The sequence below is a fragment of the Myotis myotis genome, unplaced genomic scaffold, assembly GCF_014108235.1.
Source record: "Myotis myotis isolate mMyoMyo1 unplaced genomic scaffold, mMyoMyo1.p scaffold_m19_p_13, whole genome shotgun sequence".
NCBI classification, from domain to species: domain Eukaryota; kingdom Metazoa; phylum Chordata; class Mammalia; order Chiroptera; family Vespertilionidae; genus Myotis; species Myotis myotis.
The window spans coordinates 48,657,457-48,681,666 of NW_023416317.1; the positions used below are offsets into that span (position 1 = coordinate 48,657,457).

The 24,210-nt window shown below is 48.9% G+C and overlaps 2 protein-coding genes across 2 annotated transcripts; both read right to left on the reverse strand.

Annotated features, from left to right (window-relative positions):
- Nucleotides 1-869: 869 nt before the first annotated feature.
- LOC118668296 (C-C chemokine receptor type 5-like) lies at nucleotides 870-5,930 on the reverse strand. Its single transcript, XM_036333049.1, has 2 exons — nucleotides 5,808-5,930; nucleotides 870-4,216 (listed from the first exon to the last, which is right to left on the reverse strand). Exon 2 carries the CDS (start codon nucleotides 4,203-4,205, stop codon nucleotides 3,129-3,131), a length of 1,077 nt encoding a protein of 358 aa, XP_036188942.1. The 5' UTR covers nucleotides 4,206-4,216; nucleotides 5,808-5,930; the 3' UTR covers nucleotides 870-3,128.
- An 8,871-nt stretch (nucleotides 5,931-14,801) lies between these two features.
- Nucleotides 14,802-22,669, reverse strand: CCR2 (C-C motif chemokine receptor 2). Its single transcript, XM_036333050.1, has 2 exons — nucleotides 22,374-22,669; nucleotides 14,802-18,594 (listed from the first exon to the last, which is right to left on the reverse strand). Exon 2 carries the CDS (start codon nucleotides 18,581-18,583, stop codon nucleotides 17,459-17,461), a length of 1,125 nt encoding a protein of 374 aa, XP_036188943.1. The 5' UTR covers nucleotides 18,584-18,594; nucleotides 22,374-22,669; the 3' UTR covers nucleotides 14,802-17,458.
- Nucleotides 22,670-24,210: the final 1,541 nt, after the last annotated feature.

Genomic DNA, 24,210 nt, shown 5'->3' on the forward strand with positions numbered 1-24,210 from the left:
CAAACACTCCATCCATGCTTTTGTTCCAGCCCTCCGGTCCAGTTTAAGAACCCATTGTGGCCCTCGAGTCAAAAAGTTTGCCCACCCCTGGTCTAGGCCAAGGAGAAGTGAGGAAATGGGCGGAAGGAGCTCATGGGGGCGGGCCCTGGTAAAGCTGCAGACACCTCGGGCAGCTATTTCTTTATGTTCATTCCGGAGTCACTTATTAAGATGGAAAGGAGATAAGAAGTGATGTACATCAGCCCTAAAAGTTGACACCTTCCAACCTGCCCAAACAGCTGCCTTCATCGTCTCCCTTGTCCCTGACCCCGTCCCTCTACTCTAACTTCAGGCCCCTGTTGGCCTTCCTGGGCTCATGCCTCCTCTAGGCCTAGGAGATGGAAGGCAGCCCTTCAATGCTGTTTGGGCGAAGTTGTCTTAAGAGCCAGCTCCAGCTGTCCTTGTCTTCTGCGCATTTCACCCACGTCCGAGTAGGATGGCTGCTGGCTCTGCTGCCACCTGCTGGAAGGTGACAGCACAGCAGGCTGCAAACCTGGAAACCAGTGTGTTCTCAACCGTGAGTGTGCACAGACGTCACCTCTACCTGGCCCACCTGTGCTCTCTGCGGATGGGTCGCGTACACAGAAATCCACGTGGGCATCCTTGCCATCATGCAGCCAGGTGTTTGAGAGAGACTGTAAGTGAACAAAAAGCAACCTTTATGGCAACCAACCTCCTCCTCCCATTGCCTTCAACTCAGGACTGCAGGCCCATGAGGCCTTGCCGTTATCTAGCGCGCTCATTTGCAAACACACACAGCTGCCGAATGCTTCAACACACATGGGGTGCTTTTTTTAAAACAACAACAACAACAACAACAACAACAACAACAACGTGTCAACTCTTTTATTTGAGTCATAGAATTAAATTGGAAATTGAACCATTTCCAGGGTCAGCTGCTCAGAAACTCCATCCCGGAGGTAACATTGTTAAATACAAATTATTCTGGAAATTTGACCCAGGTACCGGGTCAACTTTTTAAACTATTCATACTATTTTAAAAAAATACAATTCTTAATACATGTGTGAAATTCTCCCAGTTACTTACAAAATGCTATCACAATTTAAGTGCTAGTGTCTAAATGGACTCTTCACTGAAAGAACAAGAATATCATTTATTATTTTAGATGGTGATTTTATTAGACACATTTTCTTCCAAGCAATTTGTAACTTTCTATATACATACAAAGACCATATATCTATATCTATCTATCATCTATCTAGATAGATATAGATATAGATAGATGATAGATATCTATATATAGATATAGATATAGATAGATGATAGATAGATAGATAGATACAAAGATATCAGAATGTCTGAATCAAGCCAGAGGCTGGAATCAGATGCTACTTATGCCCCCTCAACTGCCTTAAGAGGGAAAGATTAGGTACTTCAGTCACTTCCTGTCCACAACCACAACCCACAAGGTTCAGGTTTCAGAGTTTGAGAAAAAATCATTAACACCTCCTATTTTTCTGACACACTCTCCCGGGTGATTCTCACTCCTGTATGCTTCCTCACCTACTGTTGACTACCATGGTCCTAGCTACCGCAATTCAAAACACCCTCAGGCATGTGCTAAGTAGGAAAAGTAGCAACTGCAGCGAGGAAAAAAAGCCCCATAGTTCTCCCTTCCAAATGGGTAACTCTCTTAGAGTTTGGGTACGCGTTGTCTGGAGGAGGCATCGTTAAAGAGTATCTAAAGGCCCCACACGCAGCCCGAAACACAGAGGTTGATCAATGGTACTTTTTGTGGCTTATGCAGCTGGGGGCAGCCTGTTTCCAAATGAATGTGTGTCTTCTCCTCTCCGCCTATTAGGGTTAAATCCGGAAGACGATGCTTAGACAGTGTGGGGGAGGAGGGTGGGGTGGGGTGTGTGTGTGAGCGTGGCAGGCAGACTCTTAGTCACTTGGGCTTCCCTCACCTCTTGGCTCAATGCTTATAAAGCTCTGGGCTTTCATGGACTATGTAGGTTGCCTATCTGAGCTGGCAGTGTTCCTGGGCCTCAGGCACACGCATTCACACACCTGTTGCTTCAAAGCCTCCGGGAGATGCCTGGTGACTGCGCTGGGGCGGGAAGGATGCTCTGAGAGCTGGTGAATCAATGAGAGACAGCCAGAGTCTGTCCGCACCAGGCGGCGTGCAAGCTCACAAGACCCACCCCTCCTCTCCCACCTCCCCCTCCTGCTTTTCACCTAAACCTCCTGGAAGCCTCTTTTGGGGCATCTCCAGTCTGCATGTTGAAACCTAGGGTCTCTCTGTGCCCCTTAGCCCCCACCCCAATCTGCCCAGCTCTGCTGACTCTTACCCTAAATGCTGTGAATGTACTCGCCTCCACCCCACCCCTGCCTGTGACCTCAGCGGAGGCCTCCTCACCCTGACCTGCATATTGCTGGTCCCCCTGCCCTAAATGCTCACCTCCCCAAGTCCTCCTCAGGGCACCGGATGAACCTCTGCAACGCTGGCCAAGGCCCCTGCTCTACTGTCAGGTTCTTCACACCCCAGCCCACACCTTCCTCCCAACCAGTCACACAGCTCTGCCCTTGCGTGCAGCGCCTGCAGCTTGGGGCTCAGCATCCCTCTCTTCCACCAGCAGTGGGTCCCCCGGCCATGGACTCTCACCTGGGCCTGAGTGCCGGGGAACTTACTGCCCTCCTTGGAGGGAGGTCCCACGAGGAGACAGCCTTTCATAACTGACCACGTTCAAGTCTCTCCTCCCCACATGAGACAAGGACTGTTCTACACACACTTGCAACCTGTCCACTGCCTTGTGCAGGCAAGAAGCTACACAGCACGCGTCTTGATTCATTTTGTTGTGCCTGGTCAGGCAACCAAACTCAAGCATCAGCAATTCTTGGGGGACAATTTTTTATAATAAACTTTTGCAGGGAAGGGAGCATTCATCGATTGCTGAGGTCCGTGGAGGGCAGATGACAAGGTGGCTATTTCACCCACTTGTTTTGCTTCCAGAATGGAAGGGCAGATGCCAAATAGATGGGTGGATCTTTGGCCTTCTACGACAGCCACTTCCTTTCTGAAATAACTGCTCCCACCCCCAGCCTGGGGCTAAAAACCGAGTGCAGGTCACAAGCCAACAGAGATGTCCTGCTCCCCCGTGGAGCGTGTGTAGACAGAGCCCCCGCGCTCAGGGGCCTCTCGCTGGAAGATGGGGCAGCGTTTGAAGAGGTGGCGGGCGACGTGCTTTTGGAAGAAGCCTGACAGGTAGTTTCTGAACTTCTCCCCGACGAAGGCGTAGATGATGGGGTTGATGCAGCAGTGGGTCATGCCCAGGGTCTCCGTCACCTGCATGGCTTGGTCCAGCCGATTGGAGCTAGTGCAGTTGTTCAGGCCGAAGAACTCCTGGAAGGTGTTCAAGAGCAGGACGAGGTTGTAGGGAGCCCAGAAAAGGAAGTAGACGATCATGATCGTGAAGATGAGCCTCACGGCCTTGTGCCTCTTCTTCTCGTTGCGACACCGAAGCAGGGTCTTCAGGATTCCCGAGTAGCAGACGACCATGACCAGCAGGGGCAGGACCAAGCCCAAGATGACCATCTTCAAGGTCTGGAAATTCTTCCAGAAACGATACTGACTGGTTGGGTAGTGAGGGCTGCAGGTGCAACGAGACACCTCTTGTTGGGATTTGGTGAAGATGATTCCTGGGAGAGAGGCCAACACGGCCACCACCCAGGTGACCCCACTGGTCACCACCCCAAACGTGACCGTCCTGGCTTTTATAGCAAACACAGCATGGACGATTGCCAGGTACCTGTCAATGGTCAAGAGGATGATGAAGAAAATTCCGGAGAAGAAGCCGATAAAATAGAGGCCCGTCAGAAGCCGGCACATGGTGTTCCCGAAGACCCACTGGCCAGCTGCGTAATGAGCCCAGAAGGGCATGGTGAGAAGGAAGAGCAGGTCGGAGAGGGCCAGGTTGAGCAGGTAGATGTCAGTCATGCTCTTCAGCTTTTTATAGTTGATCAGGATGAGGACGACCAGCAGGTTGCCCACAAACCCGAAGATGAACACCAGCGAGTAGAGCGGAGGCAGCAGCCTGGCCGCGATGTGCCTCACGTTGGTTTTCTGGCAGGGCTCTGACATGCTGTAATCAATGTAATCGAATGTGGTTGGCACTTGATCCATCGTGGTTGGCATGTGATCCATTGTGCTCAGCCCTGTGGATACAGAAGCAGTGATCACTGATCAAGCCCCAGAAGGCACCGAGGGGCCCACCATGACTGCAAACGCTTTTACACATGAAGGGGGCCCTAACATGGATACATAAATTTCTACATTTAACTGAGCTCCTTTTTTTTTGGCAGGGGGGGCGGGGGGGACGGCACAGAATGAACTCTGAAAATAAAGGGAAAGCTTGCCACTAGCTTCCTTGCTTATTCGCTCTGTTGGGGAAACTCATGAAAGGACCCATAGCCACATGGAGTGGCTGAAACTTTAATAACAATTTCAAGAAATGGAGTCGGGCACCATCAGTCCAACACTGCCTTGCAATCTACAGCGAAGCTGCCATTCCCTGGAGTGGGCTTCCGTGAGCATCGCCTCGGGCGTGCTCTGGTCATTAGGTTTCCCAGGGTGCCAGGCATGCCACCCACTATGCTTCCCTGAGGCAACTAATCCTCAAGGTGACCCAGGGAGGCAGGTCACGTGACTGTTCCCTTGTTGCAGACGAGAATCTCCAAGTCCAGAGAGGAGGCAGGACTTACCCAAAGACACACGGCTGGGGAGCAACTGATTCGGAACCCAGGCAACCTACACTCACCCACCATGTCATCCTGTCCCTCACTCCTTGGTGAGAGAACCAACGGGCCGGGCCATCAGCTTGGTCTCTCTCTCTCTCTCTCTCTCTCTCTCTCTCTCTCTCTCTCTCTCTTGCCAAAACAAAATGGGCTTGCGGATGCTGGGTCCCCAAGAAGGTCCTAAGAGCCAACATCCAATTGTAACATACATTTGTCCCCTTTCCTCTGAAGTTTGTAACATGTCCCCTTTCCTCTGAAGTTTGTGTTTATAGTTCCTGAGTTGCGATGAGTAAGAGGTCTCCACATCCACAAGGAATGGCCAAGTGGGAAATGTTCCATCTGCCACCACCCTTCCTGCCATAGCTCCGTTCCTTCGCAACCCTCCGGCTTGCCCCAGCTCCCCACGTTCCACTTCTGGCCTGAGAAGTCTCTCTAATCCTGGGCAGCTGGGGAAGAACATCTCCCTTTAAAGTTCTGAGCCAGAAAAAGGAGCACACACGAACCTGTGCTGTGAGACTCATATGTTAAAGGGAGACTTTGATATTTGTAATGATATTAATTTGGGCAATTTTCAGCCTTCCTCTCTTCTGGGGGAAAAAAAAAAAAACCACACCAAAAGAACCAGACTGAGATGCAACTTCTGGTGGGGGGCATGTTCAGAGGGCATCCTGCCGGGGGGTTTTGTCCTGATCAGAAGGTAATCGCTACCCAGATTTCGCCAAGAATCCCCTCTCTGACAAAGCTTTCTTTTGAAAGGTCGGGGCTTCCAAAGAAATAATACTGTTTCCTTTAGAATTTTTCATTCATAATCGTGTTTTGTATCTTCGATGTTATCACCGTCTGAAATTCATTCTAAATTCTAAGCCTTTCCTGATCGTCGAGATGATCGTTTAAGATAGTCCTTTGAGCACCTGGTGCTTGTCTAATGTCCCCTATGGGTTTCCTGTAAAGGCTTGTGCTCATCACAGAAGCTGAGCTAACTCATAGGCAAAGTGACTGAGAGGTGACTTACCGGGAAGTTTCTGGTGGGGACGGATGTCTTAGCTCTTCTGACCAGCTGAGCTGTGCAAATCAAACATATAGCAGCAGACACACAGGAAACTTAAGCAGCTTCTACTTAAAGGGGGGGTGGAGTTGTAATGCCTACGTATATTGCAGGGCAAAAAAAAAAAAAAAATCAGTAAACAGTTCTCCTTTTTCTTTTCCTTTTTCACTTGAGCTTTAAATAGGCTGGGGAGTAGATTTCTGGTCTGTAACGTAGGCTTCCCTAGTTACACTGTTTTCTTCAGGTTCCCTGCTCATCCAACTACACAGCGTCTGTTAGGAAACAGAAGGAACGGTAGGATATTGGAACTAGAATATTCACACGTATCTAGTGAAAAGCCCTTGCTTTACTGAAAAACAAAAACAAAATCCCTGCTGTCCAAGGGGCAAATGATGTGTGCAAGGCCTCAGGGCTTGTCAGCGTGAGGCCCAAAGGCCGAGAGATCCCCATCCTCTTCCCATTTGTTGTCAATGAAGCCAACTCAAAACGACTTGAAATTGAGAGGGGAATCCTTCATAGTAACCCCCTGCCCCCCTTCACCCGCCCGTCTCCCCACCGCCTTGCCTACTGCAACTTACACACGCACTCAGCACCCTAAACGGTTTTTCTCTGTAAACGAAAACAACTGGTTACCTAAAGCATTTTAACTGTAGGCTCACCTGTGAGCGAACCCCACTGCCCGCCTTTCTCTGGGGTATCTAGAGGGGCACGTCAGTACGAGTTTTCACTCTACCTCTTCACTGTTTTGCAGCCCTCCGGCCCCGAGGGCATTGGTGGGTGCGTGTACTGTGCCAGGTATAGCGGCGGCGGAGTTCCCACTCCCAGAATATGATCTATCTGGAGCTGTGAGAACTTTTCAACATGAAATGGGCAACAAATGCCAGAAGAATAGGGTCGAATTCAGGACTAGATGACAATACTAGGCAGTCACATCAAGCTTTCTTGGTGGTAGGTGACTTATCTAAAAGCCTCAATTGTTGCCCGCCCAGCTTGGCTCAGTGATTGAGCATCGACCTATGAACCAGGAGATTACGGTTCGATTCCCAGTCATGCCGGGTTGCGGGCTTGATCCCCAAAGGCGGGGTGTGCAGGAGGCAGCCAATCAATGATTCTCTCTCATCATTGATGTTTCTCTCTCTCTCTTTCCCTCTTCCTTCCTCTCTGAAATCAACAAAGATAGATGATAGATAGATAGATAGATAGAGTGGTTCTCTGGGATCCTTGTACTAGTTTAGAGCTGCTTAGTATCAGCAAATGAGAAGCTGAAAGAGTGAAGCTGATGCCTGGTGCCTGGAGACCAGGGGAAGCCGGGAAAGCACAGGGATAGCCCCCCAATCCAGAACCGCCCCACATGGGTACATATGTTTGTGTGACCACAGAGCCCAATGGCTGGTCACCCTAACCAGGACAGGGAGCCATAAGGAAAATGTCCCCCCGTTCATCCTGTGTGTCATTCAAGCGGCAACGACTAGGAACCATACCCCGCAGTCATGTTGCTGGATTTCAACCCCAGCGCTATTTATTATGCGACCTGAGCAAGTTACGGAAACTCTCCAGGCCTCAGTTTTCTTATCTGGGAAATGGGGCAACAAATCAAACACACAAACCTACTCGATAGGTCTGTGGTCAAGATCGAGTGATACACAGACCCATAGACACAGAGAACGAGCTACTGGCTGCCCAAGGAGCTGGGTGGGGACATGAATTAAACAAGGGAGGGAATATTCTAGGTGGCCTGTGGTTTCTCAGCAGGGCTTAGGAAAATAATGTTAACGTCTATCGCTTCTATTGTGCTTATTCTGTGCCGGGTGGGTGGGGGGGAGGGGATATCAAATGATGTGACGAGTATAGATCCTTTTGCAGATGCCTGTCCTCTGTGGGTTAGTTAAGCAGTGAACTATAAAGGTGCTTTAGAAAGAGTTCACAAAACGGGTAGCAAAGAAATGGATGTAAAATGTCACAGAAGGCAGGTGCAGCTTTGGTTCTGGTGTTTCCTGCTAATACACTGGCGAGGATCTCAGATGCTGCTGGACATACCCTGCGTTTCTGCAGGAGACAGTGGTTGTTTCAGACTTTCTCACATGGAGCTGGGGCTTTGCTCCGTGTCGGTCACTGGGGTGGCTGAGGACCTGATGGCGTGCTCACCCCTAGAGGGTAGTGTGGAGCAAGGAGCAGGCTCCCTCGCCCACACTGTGGTGCCCACTCACCCTGTGCTCTCGGCCAAGAGACTTCCTCTCTAGGCTTCCATTTCCTCATCTGTCCAGTGATGTCTTAGGCCTGGGGGCCGGGAAGGCAGCTCCCCACTTAAATAGTGAATGACTCCGGACCACGGTGGTTTGGAAAATACACATTAGATGGGAATAAGGTGGAGACAAGGAATCACAGCTTAGCAGGGTGCCTGACCCCCTCCCAGGTTTCTGGGTCCAGAGGTGAGTTCAGGTCAGCGCCTGCGATAGGGGTCCGTCCCAAGATGCACAAGGGAGTGAGAACCAGTGGGAAGGGAACTTCTTCAGCATTTCATCAGCGAAACACTGTTCTGGATATAACAATGACAACAAATGAGCAGTGTATCCTGTGATTTTGTTTCCTGGTCTCTGCTTCCCTTGTCACTCGGTCCCTCCCACTCTCCAAGGCTCCCATCCTCAGAGGCAGGGCATTCAGACTTCCCGCCAGAAACAGTCTTTTGACTGCTCTGCCACTCGCCTCCGTATGATGTCCGTATTGGAGGGTGTCTCAGGCCAGTCCTTAAACAGCTGCTCTACATCTGGTCATTGCCCCCAAGTTCCAAGAGTTGCTTCACGCTCCATACCCAGGCCATCTCTGGACCATGTACTCAGAGCATCGTCCACAGGATGAGGAGAACATCGGTCTTCTCCTGGGGTTTGAGAGGTCACCTGCTTGAGCACAGGGAGCTCAAACCTGCCACAAGCAGCTCACATGAACATACCTGGGGCTCAAATGGACTGTAGGTCAGTGTCAGTCAACAGAGATAGGCTGTAAAAATAGCAAACGCATCCTTTAGTTTTTTTAAACAAATGTCTAATTATAAATCCAACACATGCTCATTGTATGAAGTTGGGAAAAACAGGAAAATGGGAAGTGGGAGGAAATTAGGCATATTCTCACAATCTCAAAACAGTCCCTCTCAACATACATTGTGTTTTAATCCAGACCTTTTCTTATGTGTACTTTTTTGGTTAATTGCCCTCCCATGTGTACCAGTTCCGGGTGCTGCTCTTTTTCTTATCAGACTAAAGATGACTTTGTAGGCACTGGCTCACATTATTCAACGTCTTATATCAAGGGTCCTCAAACTACGGCCCGCGGGCCACATGCAAATACAAATATTGTATTTGTTCCCATTTTGTTTTTTTTACTTCAAAATAAGATATGTGCAGTGTGCATAGGAATTTGTTCATAGTTTTTTTTAAACTGTAGTCCGGCCCTCCAACGGTCTGAGGGACAGTGAACTGGCCCCCTGTTTAAAAAGTTTGAGGACCCCGGTCTTATATAGTTCTTTAGCTGTTATTTTTATTGAGGTGTAACTGACATACGGCCTAGTGCACCAGCCGTAGGCGGACAGCTGGGAGAGGCACCACACAACCACCACCCAGATCGAGATGACAGGAAATGGCCCTGTCACCCTGAAGGCGCCCTTGTGCCCTGCCCAGAGACCAGCGCACTCTGACTTCTATCGTCAGGGATTCGATGTGTCTGTCCTTTAACCTCCTCTAACTGGATCCCAGACTCTGGCCTCCTTCCTGTCGGCTTCTTTTGTCCAACAGAGCCCTGTAAGTAGACAGCTGGGCGTTTCCACTGGTCACTGGTATGGACAGCTTGTTTGGATGTTGCTGTCAGTCTCTGATCTCCCCACCAAGGAAGACACTCCGGGTGTCCCCGAAGCCACCTTCACCAGGAGAGCCAGAGTCCCTATAGTCCTCGAAGAAAAAGGGAGAACCCACTCCCCCCCGCCCCCGCCCCACAACATGCACAGACACACACCCCAGCCAGGGCCACACTGTGTCACCGGTGTGCCTCAGCAATGATGCTGGCGTCCTGTGACTCCCATCGCCCTTCACCCTCTGCCTCAGACACCCGTCCTGAAGAGGGGTTGGGAGGGCACCATGGTGTCCTCTATTCCCGCTGTCTCTGTCCTCCAGACCTTTTCTAGGATAACCCCGTCCTCCAGCCCACGCACCATGCCCCCGATGCCCTGGTAAATCATCAAGCCACATAGGCACGTGCAGACTGTCCACCTCACCCCTTGGTTAGACAAGGTGGAAACCCCCTAACTCCCCTGAAAAGTCTGCTCTTGGATTTGGGGTATTTTTTTCTTTCTTTCTTTTTTAATTGTTTTATTGCTTAAAGTATTACAAAGAGTGTTACATATGTCTCCTTTTTTTCCCCACCCTTGACAATCCCCTGGCCTCCCCTACCCCCCAGTGTCTTATGTCCATTGGTTATGCTTTTATGTATGCGACAAATCCTTTGGTTGATCTCTTACCCTCCCCTCCTGCCCCGCAACCCTCCCCGGCCTTCCCGCTGTAGTTTGACAGTCTTTTCTAGGCTGCTCTGCCTCTGTATCTATTTCTGTTCATAAGTTTATAATGGTCTTTATTATCCATAAATGAGTGAGATCATGTGGTATTTTTCCTTCATTGACTGGCTTATTTCACTTAGCATAATGCTCTCCAGTTCCATCCATGCTGTTGCAAATGGTAAGAATTCCTTCTTTTTACAGCAGCATAGTATTCCATCGTGTAGTTGTACCACAGTTTTCTAATCCATTCATCTACTGATGGGCACTTAGGCTGTTTCCAACTCTTAGCTATGGTGAATTGTGCTGCTATGAACATAGGGGTGCATATATCCTTTCTGATTGGTGTTTCTGGTTTCTTGGGATATATTCCTAGAAGTGGGATCATGGGGTTAAATGGGAGTTCCATTTTTAGTTTTTTGAGGAAACTCCATACTGTCTTCCATAGTGGCTGCACCAGTCTGCATTCCCACCAGCAGTGCATGAGGGTTCCTTTTTCTCCACATCTTCTCCAGCACTTGTCGTTTGTTGATTTGTTGATGATAGCCATTCTGACAGGTGTGAGATGGTACCTCATTGTTGTTTTGATTTGCATTTCTTGGATGATTAGTGACTTTGAGCATGTTTTCATATATCTCTTGGCTTTCTGAAAGTCCTCTTTTGAAAAGTGTCTATTTAGGTCCATTGCCCATTTTTTGATTGGATTGTTTATCTTCCTTTTGTTAAGTTGTATGAGTTCCCTATAAATGTTGGAGATTAAACCCTTATCGGTGATAACATTGGCAAATATGTTCTCCCATGCAGTGGGCTTTCTTGTTGTTTTGTTGATGGTTTCTTTTGCTGTGCAGAAGCTTTTTATTTTGATGTAGTCCCATTTGTTTATTTTCTCTTTAGTTTCCAATGCCCTAGGAGCTGTATCAGTGAAGAAATTGCTTCGGCATATGTCTGAGATTTTGTTGCCTTTGGATTCTTCTAGAATTTTTATGGTTTCCCATCGTACATTTAAGTCCTTTATCCATTTTGAGTTTATTTTTGTGTATGGTGTAAGTTGGTGGTCTAGTTTCATTTTTTTGCATGTATCTGTCCAATTTTCCCCACACCATTTATTGAAGAGACTATCTTGACTCCGTTGTATGTTCTTGCCTCCTTTGTCAAATATTAATTGAAGATATTGGTTCGGGTCGATTTCTGGGCTCTCTATTCTATTCCATTGATCTATATGTCTGTTCTTGTGCCAGTATGAGGCAGTTTTGAGAACAGTGGCTTTATAATACAGCTTGATATCTGGTATTGAGATCCCACCTACTTTGTTCTTTCTCAGGATTGCTGCAGCTATTCGGGGTCTTTTTTAATTCCAGATGAATTTTTGGAGAGTTTGTTCTAGGTCTGTGAAATATGCCATTGGTATTTTAATGGGAAGTGCGTTGAATTTATAGATTGCTTTGGGTAGTATGGACATTTTAATGATGTTGATTCTACCAACCCAAGAACATGATATGTTCTTCCATCTGTTTATGTCTTCTTCTATCTCTTTTTTCAACGTCCTGTAGTTATCTGAGTAGAGGTCTTTTACCTCTTTAGTTAAGTTTATTCCTAGGTATCTTAATTTTTTTGGTGCGATGGTAAATGGGATTTTTTTTTTTAGTCTCTCTTTCTGTAAGTTCACTATTGGTGTATAGAAATGCCATAGAATTCTTGGCATTAATTTTGTATCCTGCTACATTGCCAAATTCATTTATTAAGTCTAAGAGTTTTTTGATGGAGTCTTTAGGGTTTTTTATGTATAATATCATGTCATCTGCAAATAAGGACAGTTTTACTTCTTCTTTTCCAATTTTGATGCTTTTTATTTCTTCTTCTTGTCTAATTGCAATGGCTAAAACTTATTTTTACCAGTTGGGTATTTTTTTCAAATCACTGTCCAGACCTGGGGTGGATGCGGCCTTAGGTGCAGTGACAGAAGGTAGGTGCAGTGACAGAAGGTAGGTGCAGTGACAGAAGGTAGGTGCAGTGACAGAAGGTAGGTGCAGTGACAGAGGCTAATGTGCCGATCCAGGAGCATGGTAGGCTCGCTGTGATCTGCTCTCTATGCAACTCTGTGCATAACAGGATATTAGGTGGGACTTTGCCCATTGCCCCAGAACTGGCGGCTGTACCCTGAGGCTGAGGGCGAGGAGGTGTTAAGTACCCTGCAGTTCTAAGAAAACCACTGACACCTGGTCACACACCTTCCCCAGGGCTGAGTGACAGAACCAGCCCTGCCCCGCCCCCCGCCGCCCACCATGTCAACCCCCCCACTCCTGTCCCTATAAGGAGAAAACTGGTGGCAGAAAAGGGTGGTAGAAGTGGGTGGGATTGATGGGGAGGTGTGAGGGGAACCAAGGAGGGAGCTCCCAGAGAATTATATGAGGAAGGGGAGGCCAGCCCCACATTTTCTTTTTTTTCTTTTTTTTTTTTTTTGAGTAACAAGAATGTTTATTTATTTATTTTATTAAATATATTTTATTGATTTTTTTATTTTTTTTTTACAGAGAGGAAGGGAGAGAGATAGAGAGTTAGAAACATTGATGAGAGAGAAACATCAATCAGCTGCCTCCTGCACACCTCCCACTGGGGATGTGCCTGCAACCAAGGTACATGCCCTTGACCGGAATCGAACCTGGGACCCTTCAGTCCGCAGGCTGATGCTCTATCCACTCAGCCAAACCAGTCAGGGCAACAAGAATGTTTATTGACTGGCTCCTACATAAAGCCCCAGTCCTGGAAGCCATCAACAGACTCCACGGCCTTCACTAACCTTAAGGTCACTGACCCTTTTTCTGCTATAGAAGCGATGGGCCCCACATTCTTGAAGGGGGTCCACTAGGCAGCAGACCAGCCGAGCAAGGGCAGAGGGCGCTGGAGAGAAGTGGCAGGGGAGACAGGGCGTGGCACTGGGGCAGCAAGGACATCCCAAGGATGTGAGAGCACCCAGGGTCAAGTTCAAACCTGCTGCCAACGCAGCAGCGTCTCAAGAAGTTTCCAACCACAGTCACTCACCACACCCAGGCCCCCCACCCCCCTGAGTTCTGTGATTGAGCATCGACCTATGAACCAGGAGATTACGGGCTGCCTTGCAGAGGTCAGTCACCCTGCAGAGGCCAATCACCCGCCCAGACACTCTTCTGTCCTGCAAGGTGCCCGTTGGTGGCCTTTGCTGCTGGGGACTCTCACCCGAGGCCACTTCAATGTGTCAGGGACGTTTTCATAATGGGAGAAAGCCAGGGGGAAAGATGGGGTCTGGACGGCTTCTTCCCAGGAGGCTGCGGGCTCACATGCCTCCAGCTGCCCACACCAGGAAGATGGCGTGGGGCGGGCTGTGTCAAGCCCCCGACGCCACTAAAAGTCTCAGGATACCCATCCCGAGGAATGCTGCCCCTCCCTGGCATCCGCTGAACTCCATCAGCCCGCTCACATGCTCCCCCCGGGAGAAAGGAGCCTGGCGGTGCCCACTTCAGAACTGGAGGTGTCGGTACTTTCACACTGCACTCTCCTTGGTGGGGATAAATCCTGCCGGAGCTGTTATTACTGCGATGCAGGTCTATCGTTGTCAGTCACTTTCTCCTCTGGGCTCCCAGAAATGTTCACATCTACGTGTTTCTGTGCCCTGCAGTGAGCATTGTGATTTATAAATCACCCCACTCTCTCCCCCGCTCCCCCCTTCAGCAGTGAGGTCAAAGGGCACAGACATTGCCCAGCCGGTGTGGCTCAGTGGATTGAGTGTCGTCCTAGGCACCATTCCCAGTCAGGGCACATGCCCAGGTTGTGGGCTCCATCCCCAGTGTGGGAGGCAGCCCATTGATGTTTTTGTCTCATCAATGTTTCCCTCTCTCTCCATCTCCCTTCCTCTCTTTCTAAAATCAATAAAAACATATTTTAAAAAATAGAATGGAAAGGGCACAGGCATTCATATCTGGCACCTCGTAGATCCCCGGGTGTGTTTGTCACATTGGATTTCATTTAGGAAGCCTCTATCTATCATACGTATTAATTGGCTTTGGTGCTGCTTAGCAAACAACCCCCACAACTCAGGGGCTTAACACAGACCTCTTGCTGCGGGGACGTGTGGCCGCCGTGCTCTGCTCCCTGTGTCTTCTCGTTTGGTCCCCAGGATGCCTGGGCGGAAGGAGTCCTGGTCTGGGACGTCCTGTCTGTGGCTGAGCAGGGACAGTTAAAGGCTCAGCCCAACCACTGTTCACAACGGCCCATGTCCCTTCCGCTCACTTACCACCGGCTGGGCCACCTGTGTGTATGTGTGTGTGTGTGGGGGGGGGGGGGGTCCCGCCTGCAGGTCACACAGCAAGGACAGGCTTGTGTAATCACACGGGGAAGGAGGGAAAAGTTGCAATCATCACACCACAGAACAACAAAGCAGGCAGTTTTTTTTTTTTAAATTTTTTATTGTGGTAAGAGCCCTTAACACGAGGCCTACCCTCTTAAAGGATTTTTTAGTGTACAATACAGGATGGTTATTTATAGGCATGATGTTGTAAAGCAGACATTTAGAACTTACTCATCTTGTATAACTGAAATTTTACACATGTTGCTAAATGGGTAAAGGAAATGTGATATGTACAGAGCGGAATATTCTTCAGCCTCAGGAGAGAAGAAAAGCCTGTAACATGGGAGAACCGGAGGGCATTATATTAAGTGAAATATGCCAGGCACAGAAGGACAGGCACTGCCCGATGCCACTTACAGGAGATATTTAAAGTAGTCAGACTCATAGGTGAAATGGAGGGAGTGGTGGTTGCCAGAGTTGGGGGGAGGAGGAAATGGAGTTTTTAACCAACATGTTTTTTTAAAACAATATGATTAGAGCATTGACTCATTTTCAGAGTCATAACAATACCTACATTTCATCACCAAAACAGAATTGAATGCATTCATTGGGATAATACACATACCGGAAGGAGAAAGACACCCCCCCCCCCCGCCCCCCGTCTCTAGCCATGAAACAAGAAAGCAAAACCACAGTAGCTCCCAGCTCCTGAGAGCCAGGTTCCGAAAGCCCGTGTTTCTTGCATCAGATCAGACGTGCACCGGGTACCGCGGATGCACATTCTTAACCCGGCTCACCCGAGACAAGGTCTTTGCTGACTTAGGTGAACTAATCCCCTTCTTTACAAAGAAGGTTAAAGCTTTGCCTAGGGGTCAGCTTGATTTAGGAATTCCCACTGGCCAAAGGGGACAATCCAAGCATCAACACGGACATGGACATGGACAAAGCTGGAAGCATTCAAATATGATTACATCTATGCCTTCCTAGACTAACTGCTGCAAAACAAGATGCCTGGCAGCAAGTCAGAGAATGAAGACAGGGCTGGGCTGGGCTGGGCTGCCCGCTGTGGGGAGCGCTGGGATCAGCTGCTGCTATTTAGGTCGGATGCCTGGGCATCGCAGACCGCCACCCCCCTGACCTACAGCTGTGTCTGCTGAGCTGCAGCCCAAGACTGTAAGCTCAAAATCAGAATTGTCTCCATGATGAATACAGCACTTTCAGGCTGGGCGCAATAATAACTCTTAAACTGTAGGTTAGCACATTCACAAGTTGCAGTTTTCATCTTTAACTTTCTTTTTTAATCTATTGTTGTTTTTTCCCCCCACTGACCCCCTCCTCCCCACACCCGCACCTCCCAAGCCTTTGCCACACTATTGTCTGGGTCCATGGGCTATGCATAGGCATATAAATTCCCCGGTTAATCTCACCCCCCAACTCTACCTCCATCCCCGTGGAAAACATTTGTATCTCCACCCCCCAATACAAAGTCATCTTCATCGAGGCCGCCCTGCCTGCTGGTCTGGAGACACAGACACATGGCTGTTGTGTGATTGGCAGTGCGGGGGCCTCTGTCCTGTGCCCAGGCCCCTTCTCCGTCCTGAGGACCCAGCCCAGGGCTCCCACCCACTGTCTTCCCGCTTCCCGGCCACTGAGGGGTCCTTGCTGTACAGTTGCCTTCAGGGTCTCCCAGGTTTATTCTCCTGGACCCTCCACAGACTGGCCTTTGAAGTAGGCTCGCCCCACCGGCAGGGGGTGTGAGAAGGGCTTTGGGGAAGGCCTGGAGAGGCAGAGGCAGCAGAAGCTGCACCGTCAGGTCTGCAACGCAAGGCCTCGGGAGGTGCTGAGGGTCCTTTCTGGCCTCCCCCTCAGCCGATGCTGGAAACCTTCCTGGGGTGGTCTCACTCTTGCTATGGCCCTGCACCCCTGATGGGGGAACTCACTGGTCCCCACCCTTTTTCCTAATCATTGCCTCCCACCCTCCCCTTTCCCTGGCAAGACCAAGCGAGGGCTTTATTTTTCATCTCATTAGGGAAGGTGCATATTTCACAAACAAACATCTGTGCACATTTTTATAGAGGGCGGTGTGGCCCAAGAAACATGGGGGCAGTGGGACAATAGGTTTAACAGATTTCAAAGGAAGGGTGCCTGGTTGTTGTAGATAGAACAGAATAAAGTGAGGATGTGCCATGCACTTACACAGAAGAGGATCATGGGACCCAAGCAAAGCTGTCAAAAAGTGAGTACAGTCCCTTAGCTCAGGACCTGGGAAGACTTCAAAGTCAAATAGAGGTGGGAGGTGGGGCTCCGGGCCACTCCCTGCCCGGTTGAGCGAGCAAACTCCTTGCCTGCATCCCCACCCAGGCCCAGCCATTCTCACGCCTCCCTCCCCCTGCACGTGGCCGAGCCCACTCACCCACAGTTGTCTCACTGGGCACTTGATTAAAGAGACTGATAGAATCAGAGCGAGTGAAGAAATGGTGAAGGCGGGGGCAAGAGCGTAAGCATCGGCAATGAGGCATTTTCCAGGAACTGAGACGAGCTGGCTGCAGTCAGTCTCTACCCACAGCGCTTCTGGAATATGCCCTGAGTACACACTGGCTGTACAAGGAGTGACATAAGTCTGTCTCGGTACACGCAACCCTGAGGTTCCTGGGCACACACTTTAGAGATCTGCAGGTCTGTGTAGTTCAAAACCCCTGAGGCTTATTATCCTAGATGATGGCTATCTCCCTTGAAAGTAACAAGCAAATTGCTGCTCATTTACAAACCCACTGAGACGTCCTGCTCTCCCGTGGAAGGGGTGTAGGTGGAGCTCACGCGATCGGCGGTCTCCCGGTAGAAAATTGGGCATTGTTTGCAGAGGTGCTTGGCGATGTGCTTTCGGAAGAACACGGAGAGGTACCGTCTGAACTTCTCCCCGACGAAGGCATAGATGATGGGGTTGATGCAGCAGTGGGTCATGCCCAGGGTCTCCGTCACCTGCATGGCTCGGTCCAGCTGGCTGGTCCTCTTGCAGGTACTCAAGTCAAAGAACTCCTGGAAGGTGTCCAGGAGCAGGACGAGGTTGTAGGGAGCCCAGAAAAGGAAGTAGACGATCATGATCACGAAGATGAGCCTCACGGCCTTGTGCCTCTTCTTCTCGTTGCGACACCGAAGCAGGGTCTTCAGGATTCCCGAGTAGCAGACGACCATGACCAGCAGGGGCAGGACCAGGCCCAACAGGGTCCTCATTATCGTTTGGAAATTCTTCCAGCCGACTGGGAAGTAAGGGCCGCAGGAGTAAACAGACTCGTCAGCTTGGGATTCGGTGAAGATGATTCCTGGGAGAGAGGCGAACACAGCCACCACCCAGGTGACCCCACTGGTCACCACCCCAAACGTGACCGTCCTGGCTTTTAAAGCAAACACAGCATGGACGATCGCCAGGTACCTGTCAATGGTCAAGAGGATGATGAAGAAGATGCCTCCAAAATAACCAATGTGGTACATCCCTGTGAAGACTTTACACATCACGTTCCCCAGGGCCCACCAATTCGCAGCGGAATGAATCCACACTGGGAACGTCAGAAGGAAGAGCAGGTCGGAGAGGGCCAGGTTGAGCAGGTAGATGTCAGTCATGCTCTTCAGCTTTTTGCAGTTGATCAGGATGAGGACGACCAGCAGGTTGCCCACAAACCCGAAGATGAACACCAGCGAGTAGAGCGGAGGCAGCAGCCTGCCTGCGATCTGTTTCACGTCGTCCTTCACGCAGGGTGCGCTGTCGTCCCCATAGTCAAAGACGGTGGTGGGGTCTGCACCGTCCACCCGGATGTTTGTTGTAAGCAGAGAGTGAGATGTGGTCAGCATGTTGTGGCCGAGCTGGATCAACGTGTCATTGCTTCCCATCCTCCTCGGTCCTGCAAGCAGAGAACAAGATAACACAACGTAACTGCTCCAATTCTCCGTCTTAAAAGTATTCTTGCCCCTTAAGCAGCATCCAGTCTTTGTCTTTGCTTCAAAGTCATCTCCTTGAAAGCATGCGTGCTAGTGTGCCACTTCCCTTTATTCCTAGTAGAGAAGCTCGTCATCTTCCCCAACCGCTCTTTGCTAACACCACTGGCCACCCCAGAGAGCCCGACTCTCATTATAAGGCGAATACGCTGCACACTTGCTCTCTCCCTCCTCTGCAGGTGGCCCATTCCGGGATGATAATCCAGGAGACTCTGCTTGAAGGCTCCTGCAAGCACTCTTCTCCGATAAGAGGGGCGCAAGAGAAACCTCGGCCTGACCTTCCCCTCTTGTAGCTTGTGTTGGTGCTTAAGACCAAGACTGACGGACCCAGAGAAGTGGAGTAAATCTAAGCAGCGTCCCCAAGTCCCAAACCCACGCTTGTTATCTGAGAAAAGTGAGGCCCTGTGTTTAAGCCGTGATGAGTTGCCTTTTCTGTGACCTGCAGCCCAAAGTATTCTAACTGATAATCTTCTCAACTTTCTGCCTTCATCATTTTGCCAAAATGACTCTTGCTAAGGTTGCCATGACAACCCGATATTTAAATGCCCTGGCTTCATTTCAGTTTCATCCTCACTGAGCCGTCAATCCTTTTGATAACTCCTTCCGAGTAAAACAGGTTAGCTCCTCTCACCACTTCTTGTGAATTTTCTTCATTGGTGTCTCCTCCCCTTGCCCACACTGTAAGAGTCCCCAGGCACCATTCTTGGCTCTCACCTCTTTACCTTTTTCCTCTCCATTCTCTCTCCAGTGTTCTTCCTGAATCGTGTCACCTAATCTCAGGGTTCTAAGTCCCCTGAATGCTAGTGCTTCCCAAAGCTCTGTCTTCCAGTCTCATCTTTCAACTTCTATACCTCGGAGTGGAATTTTCCACTGTCTACTGCGTATCTCCCCTTGGACTTATCTATTGAGCGCCTCTTAGGAGCCATGCTCTGGTTTAGGCATTAGAGCTACAGCAGTGGGCAAAGTGGGTATCATACAGGCACCTCAAATTCCACTTCGCCCACACTGCACAGCCCTGGAAACTTGCTCTGACCTGTGGATTCTTATTTGGCTGTTGTCCTTGACTACACTACCCAAGAAGCAGAATTGGGCTCTTAGGAACCAGGTCTTAGGAGTCAGACAGACCTAGATTTGACACGTTGTGTAACTTGGGGTTAATTACTTCTTTAACTATCAGTTTCTTTATAAAAGAAACTAGTATAAAATATTAACTAGGCTGGGCTGTCATGAAGATGACTGGAGGCAAGGACTCAGTGCAGCACCTGGTGTGGAGACACGCTCTGTGTTGTTATGATGATGCCACATGACTTCTCCCTCATAAACTTCTACCTCTGAGATTCATCCCTCTGAGCCTCTTTCAATGGCCACTTCCTTGCCTCAGATGCTTCTCACTCTTGCCTTTGTTGTGGTCTCTCGTTTGCTCAAGGTTATTCCTGGCCATGCTCCCTTCACTCTGCCTTCTCTCAAACTGAAACTGGATCGTGCCCTTCTCAGCTTAAAACCTCCCGTGGCCCCATGATGTGTATGTGATGGGACTGCAAAGGCCATGCCCAGACTACTCATCACGCTTTTTCTAAACTCACTTCTCAGCTTCACCTCCAATCCCTCCTCAAATGCCAGGCCCTCTGCTCCAGACGTAGCTCTCTTCTCTCCATTTCCCCAGACTCATCATTTCCTTCAGGCTTCCATGGTTTGCACATACTGGCCCTTCTGCCTAAAATGGCTGGTGAGCTCCCTCCCATTCATCCTCCACTACCTCCTGCTCAAATTCCCCTTCTCTGAAGCCTCCTCCTTTATTGTTGCATGCCTCTAAGTAAGCCCATATCACCTTATCTTCTACACACTGTGAGCGCCTTGAGGGCAAGACCTAGATCATGTTTCTGTCTCCAGCTCTTATGATGGCGCCTGGCTAACGGAGGCACCAATAAAAAGTATGACATTGAACATCATCAGGCTTGATTCTCAGGACTATTCTTTCTTTCCTGGCAGTGACTTTGAATTTGTTTGTATCTCCATACACATCTTATCTTTTTATATGTTTATACATTCTCTAATTCCTCCTGTGATTGGTACATTTCACAGATCTTGCATTTCATATCACTGAGCCAGATTCTTGAAATCTGCAGCATCTACCCAACATCTCTGATCAAGTGCATCCATCCAAAGAATTAAAACTGTAATCACTTGCAGCCTGCTAGTCCTCTGTTAAGCTCCAGGTTCTATGCTAAAACTTTTCAGGCATTAATTAATTTATTCATGGCAACAAATGTGTGAGATAATGATGCATTTTACAAGTGAAGAAATGCAAGCATGGGTGGATTAAATGACTTTCCCAAACCCACAAAGCAAGCAGTGGCTGGGCTGGAACTGGGACCCTGGGCTGTTCAATTTCAAAGGGCTCAGGGCTTTCATCTCATTTCCAGGCTCTGAGAGCAGAGATGGGTGTAGAAGAACAGGTAACAGATTTTCTAGGTATTTCCCCATGCCTGAGAATCCACACTCACCACATGAGCATGTCCACCCGTGCATGTACAAGCATGCCCTCCCTCCTTACCTTGCACCCCCCCCCCCCACTCCCACCAGAGCACAGGCTCCATGAGGGCAGAGATCTTCGGCTTTGCCATGAAGTATCACAGTGTCCCAGAACCCAACCCAGCACATAGTTGCTACTAAATAAATATCCGTGGAGTAAGTGGTTAACAGAACTAGCAGGCTGCAAGTGACTGAGCAACAAATGCTCCACCGAGGACAAGATGCCCAGGTAATCCAGCGAGAGACCTTTGAAAAATGAGTATACTGGGGACCCACGCCCCTAAGTGCAGCAAGCTCTTGGGCGGCTCTATATTTAATCAGGGTTTAGTTTCCTCTTTTATATGGGAAAGTGTGGACTGAAGCAGTGGTACTCAATGCCGCACTCCAGTATCACACAGGAAGTCTGGCCGTTAGAATTATCTAGCCCAGACCCTCGCTCTGATGATCCAGATCAGGGTGAGGGAATACGAGGGGGTGACTTGCCTCAACCCCTTCCACCGTGTGTTCTCTGCACTTTGTTGTCTACCTGCACTGGCCTCTCAAAGGCCAGCCGCCTGCCTGCCAGCTTTCTCCTGTCACCCCAGCAACTTAGCTCCTACCGCAGCAGACACTTAGCGAGGTGGCTGGAATGCACTGGCCGAGGTGTCATTGTCAAGTGTCAGGACACGTCACCCAGAACCAATGAAAAGCTGCCTCTCAGAAAAGTAAGCCCCTCACTTCGGCCTCTGTGGGCCTCCTGGTTTAAGGCAAGAGGCACATTTTGGTTTGGAGCCTGGACTAGAGGGGGAGAAAATTCTGGGTAGAAAGTTCCAGCTCTTCAAAGCCCTTGGGAGTTGGGAGGGACAGAGTGAGAGGAGCAGTCGTTGAAATGCCTGGCTGTCCTCACTTTCTTGATTGTTCTTTTTTCAGCACAGCTCTCTGAATCACCTGGGCCCTGAGGGGTGGTCTCCCCCTGCTTTGCACTTCCTCATTGTCACCATGGTCTCGCTCAACATTCTGGGGCAGATGCCACCCTCCCCCCTCTCTTTCCACTTTTCTCACCCCCATGTTCCTGGGCTGTGCTGACCCTCAGAGAGCTCCCAGTCCCTGCATCTCCAGAGCTGAGATGCTCGGAGCCCATGATCCACAAAGTGATGGAAAATGCACGACTCACCAGGGGATGGCTTCTTCCAAGTGGCACTGGTCTGTCAGGTTTCTCAGCAACTGACCCAAGCAGATCTGGAGGTAGGAACTTGGTGTGCAGAAGTAGGAAATAAAGTTTCCTGCAGAGGAGAAGGCGGGGATACAAGAGTAAGGGTAAAGGTTTGAAGAAAACAAGAAGAGTCATGCAGTTCTTCTTTGCCAGCCGGGAACAGTGTCCGCTAGGTTGAGGTCTCCAGAGTAGGATTGATTTTGAAATCTTGCTTATGCAACCTTGAGAGTAAGTCAGACACACCCTGTACGTCTGCTCCTGTGTCTAACGACTCAGAGCTTCTTTATTTTGTGGGTCTCTATATCTAGAAATCTCTTACTCTCTCTCCTGCCAGTGATAATTTGCATGAAACGAGCTAAAGAGAGCTTCATGAGGATACATGCTAGCCAGGGCTGTTGATGATGGTGGAGGAAATATAATGAGGTTTTATGTGCAAAGTGCCCTGGTTTCAGTGGCATCATGGATTTAAGATCAGGTTAGAAATTTCATTAAAGAGAGCTTTTTAATGAAAGGAAATGCTCCATGGTCTTTTGTGTCAGAGATATCCTTAGTAAGAAGGGTCTCGGTGATAGGTCTTACTACTCAGAAGTTTTGTTAAAACATCATTGAGATTCTATGGAAATGGTGGAGGAGGAAGCACCAGGAATCTCTCTCCCCACCTAGACAACAATTTTCCTGGGAGAATCAGTCTGATTTAACTCTTTGGGAACCCTTGAGTCTGTTGATAACTTTCAGGAGTAGACTTGCCTGGTCAATCGCAGTTAGCTTTGGTCAATTTCAGCTCCTAACACAATGGCAGCTGCTCATCTCCCTGCACATGTTCCAGGTGGCCTTGCACATGTTCCAGGTGGCCTTGGCACACAACTTGCAGGAGCCAGGGCGGGCAAAAATTGGACTCTGCTCTCCAGATATGAGGGAATCTGTGCTCAGATCACTGGCTGCTGATTCTGATCTCAGAGGTGCACAGAGGCAGATAGTCATTGCCGTTGCATTTCCCCCCATTGCTGCAAGCCCATCCTCCTCTGACTGAAGTGACTTTTAGGAGATTTAAAGGGCCAGTGTCCTTTATTTTTCTCTTTTTCCTCGTTTGGAAGCCAGACATTAAAGACCAGGAGATTTAAAAGCAACTGCAATTCTGGGGAAAATTAGAAAGTGACCCATACATACCCAAGGAGAGGCACAGGCTCAGAAGAGACCGAAGAAGCCTTAATTTCACACCTCAGGCTAATCCTTGGCACAGACACAACTTACAGCAATTTAAAAATATAACAGAAACCATCAAACCCTGGAGAAGAGTTGTCACATTATTAGAATCAAATGCCCAGTTTTCAACAACAATAGCAAAATCATAAGTCATGCAAGAAACATGAAAGTATGATCCATTCGAAGGAAAAAAATCAACGGAAACTGTTCCTGAAAAAGATCTGATGGCAAATTTACTAGACAAAGACTTTAAAATAGTATCTTAAAGATGCTCAAAGAACTAAAGGAAGATATGGAGGAAGTCAAGAAGACTATGAAAGAACAAAATGTAAATATAAATAGAGAAAACCCTAAAAAATAAGACCAAAAAATTCTGGAGCTGAAAAATATAATAACTGAAATAAAAAATTAATTATAGGGATTCAAAAACAGATTTGAGCAGGCAGAAGAAAGAACCAACAAACTTTTAGATAGGATAATGGACATTAGTGAGTCTGAGGAATAGAAAAAACGTTGAAGAAACATGAACATAGGTTAAGGAACCTGTGGGAGTTCCAGGGGCAAAGAGGGAGAGAGAAAGGAGCAGAGAGAATAT

Excerpts from the sequence above, each read along its gene's own strand:
- LOC118668296 (XM_036333049.1), bottom strand. The coding sequence starts at position 4,205 with ATGGATCACATGCCAACCACGATGGATCAAGTGCCAACCACATTCGAT.
- CCR2 (XM_036333050.1), bottom strand. The coding sequence starts at position 18,583 with ATGGGAAGCAATGACACGTTGATCCAGCTCGGCCACAACATGCTGACC.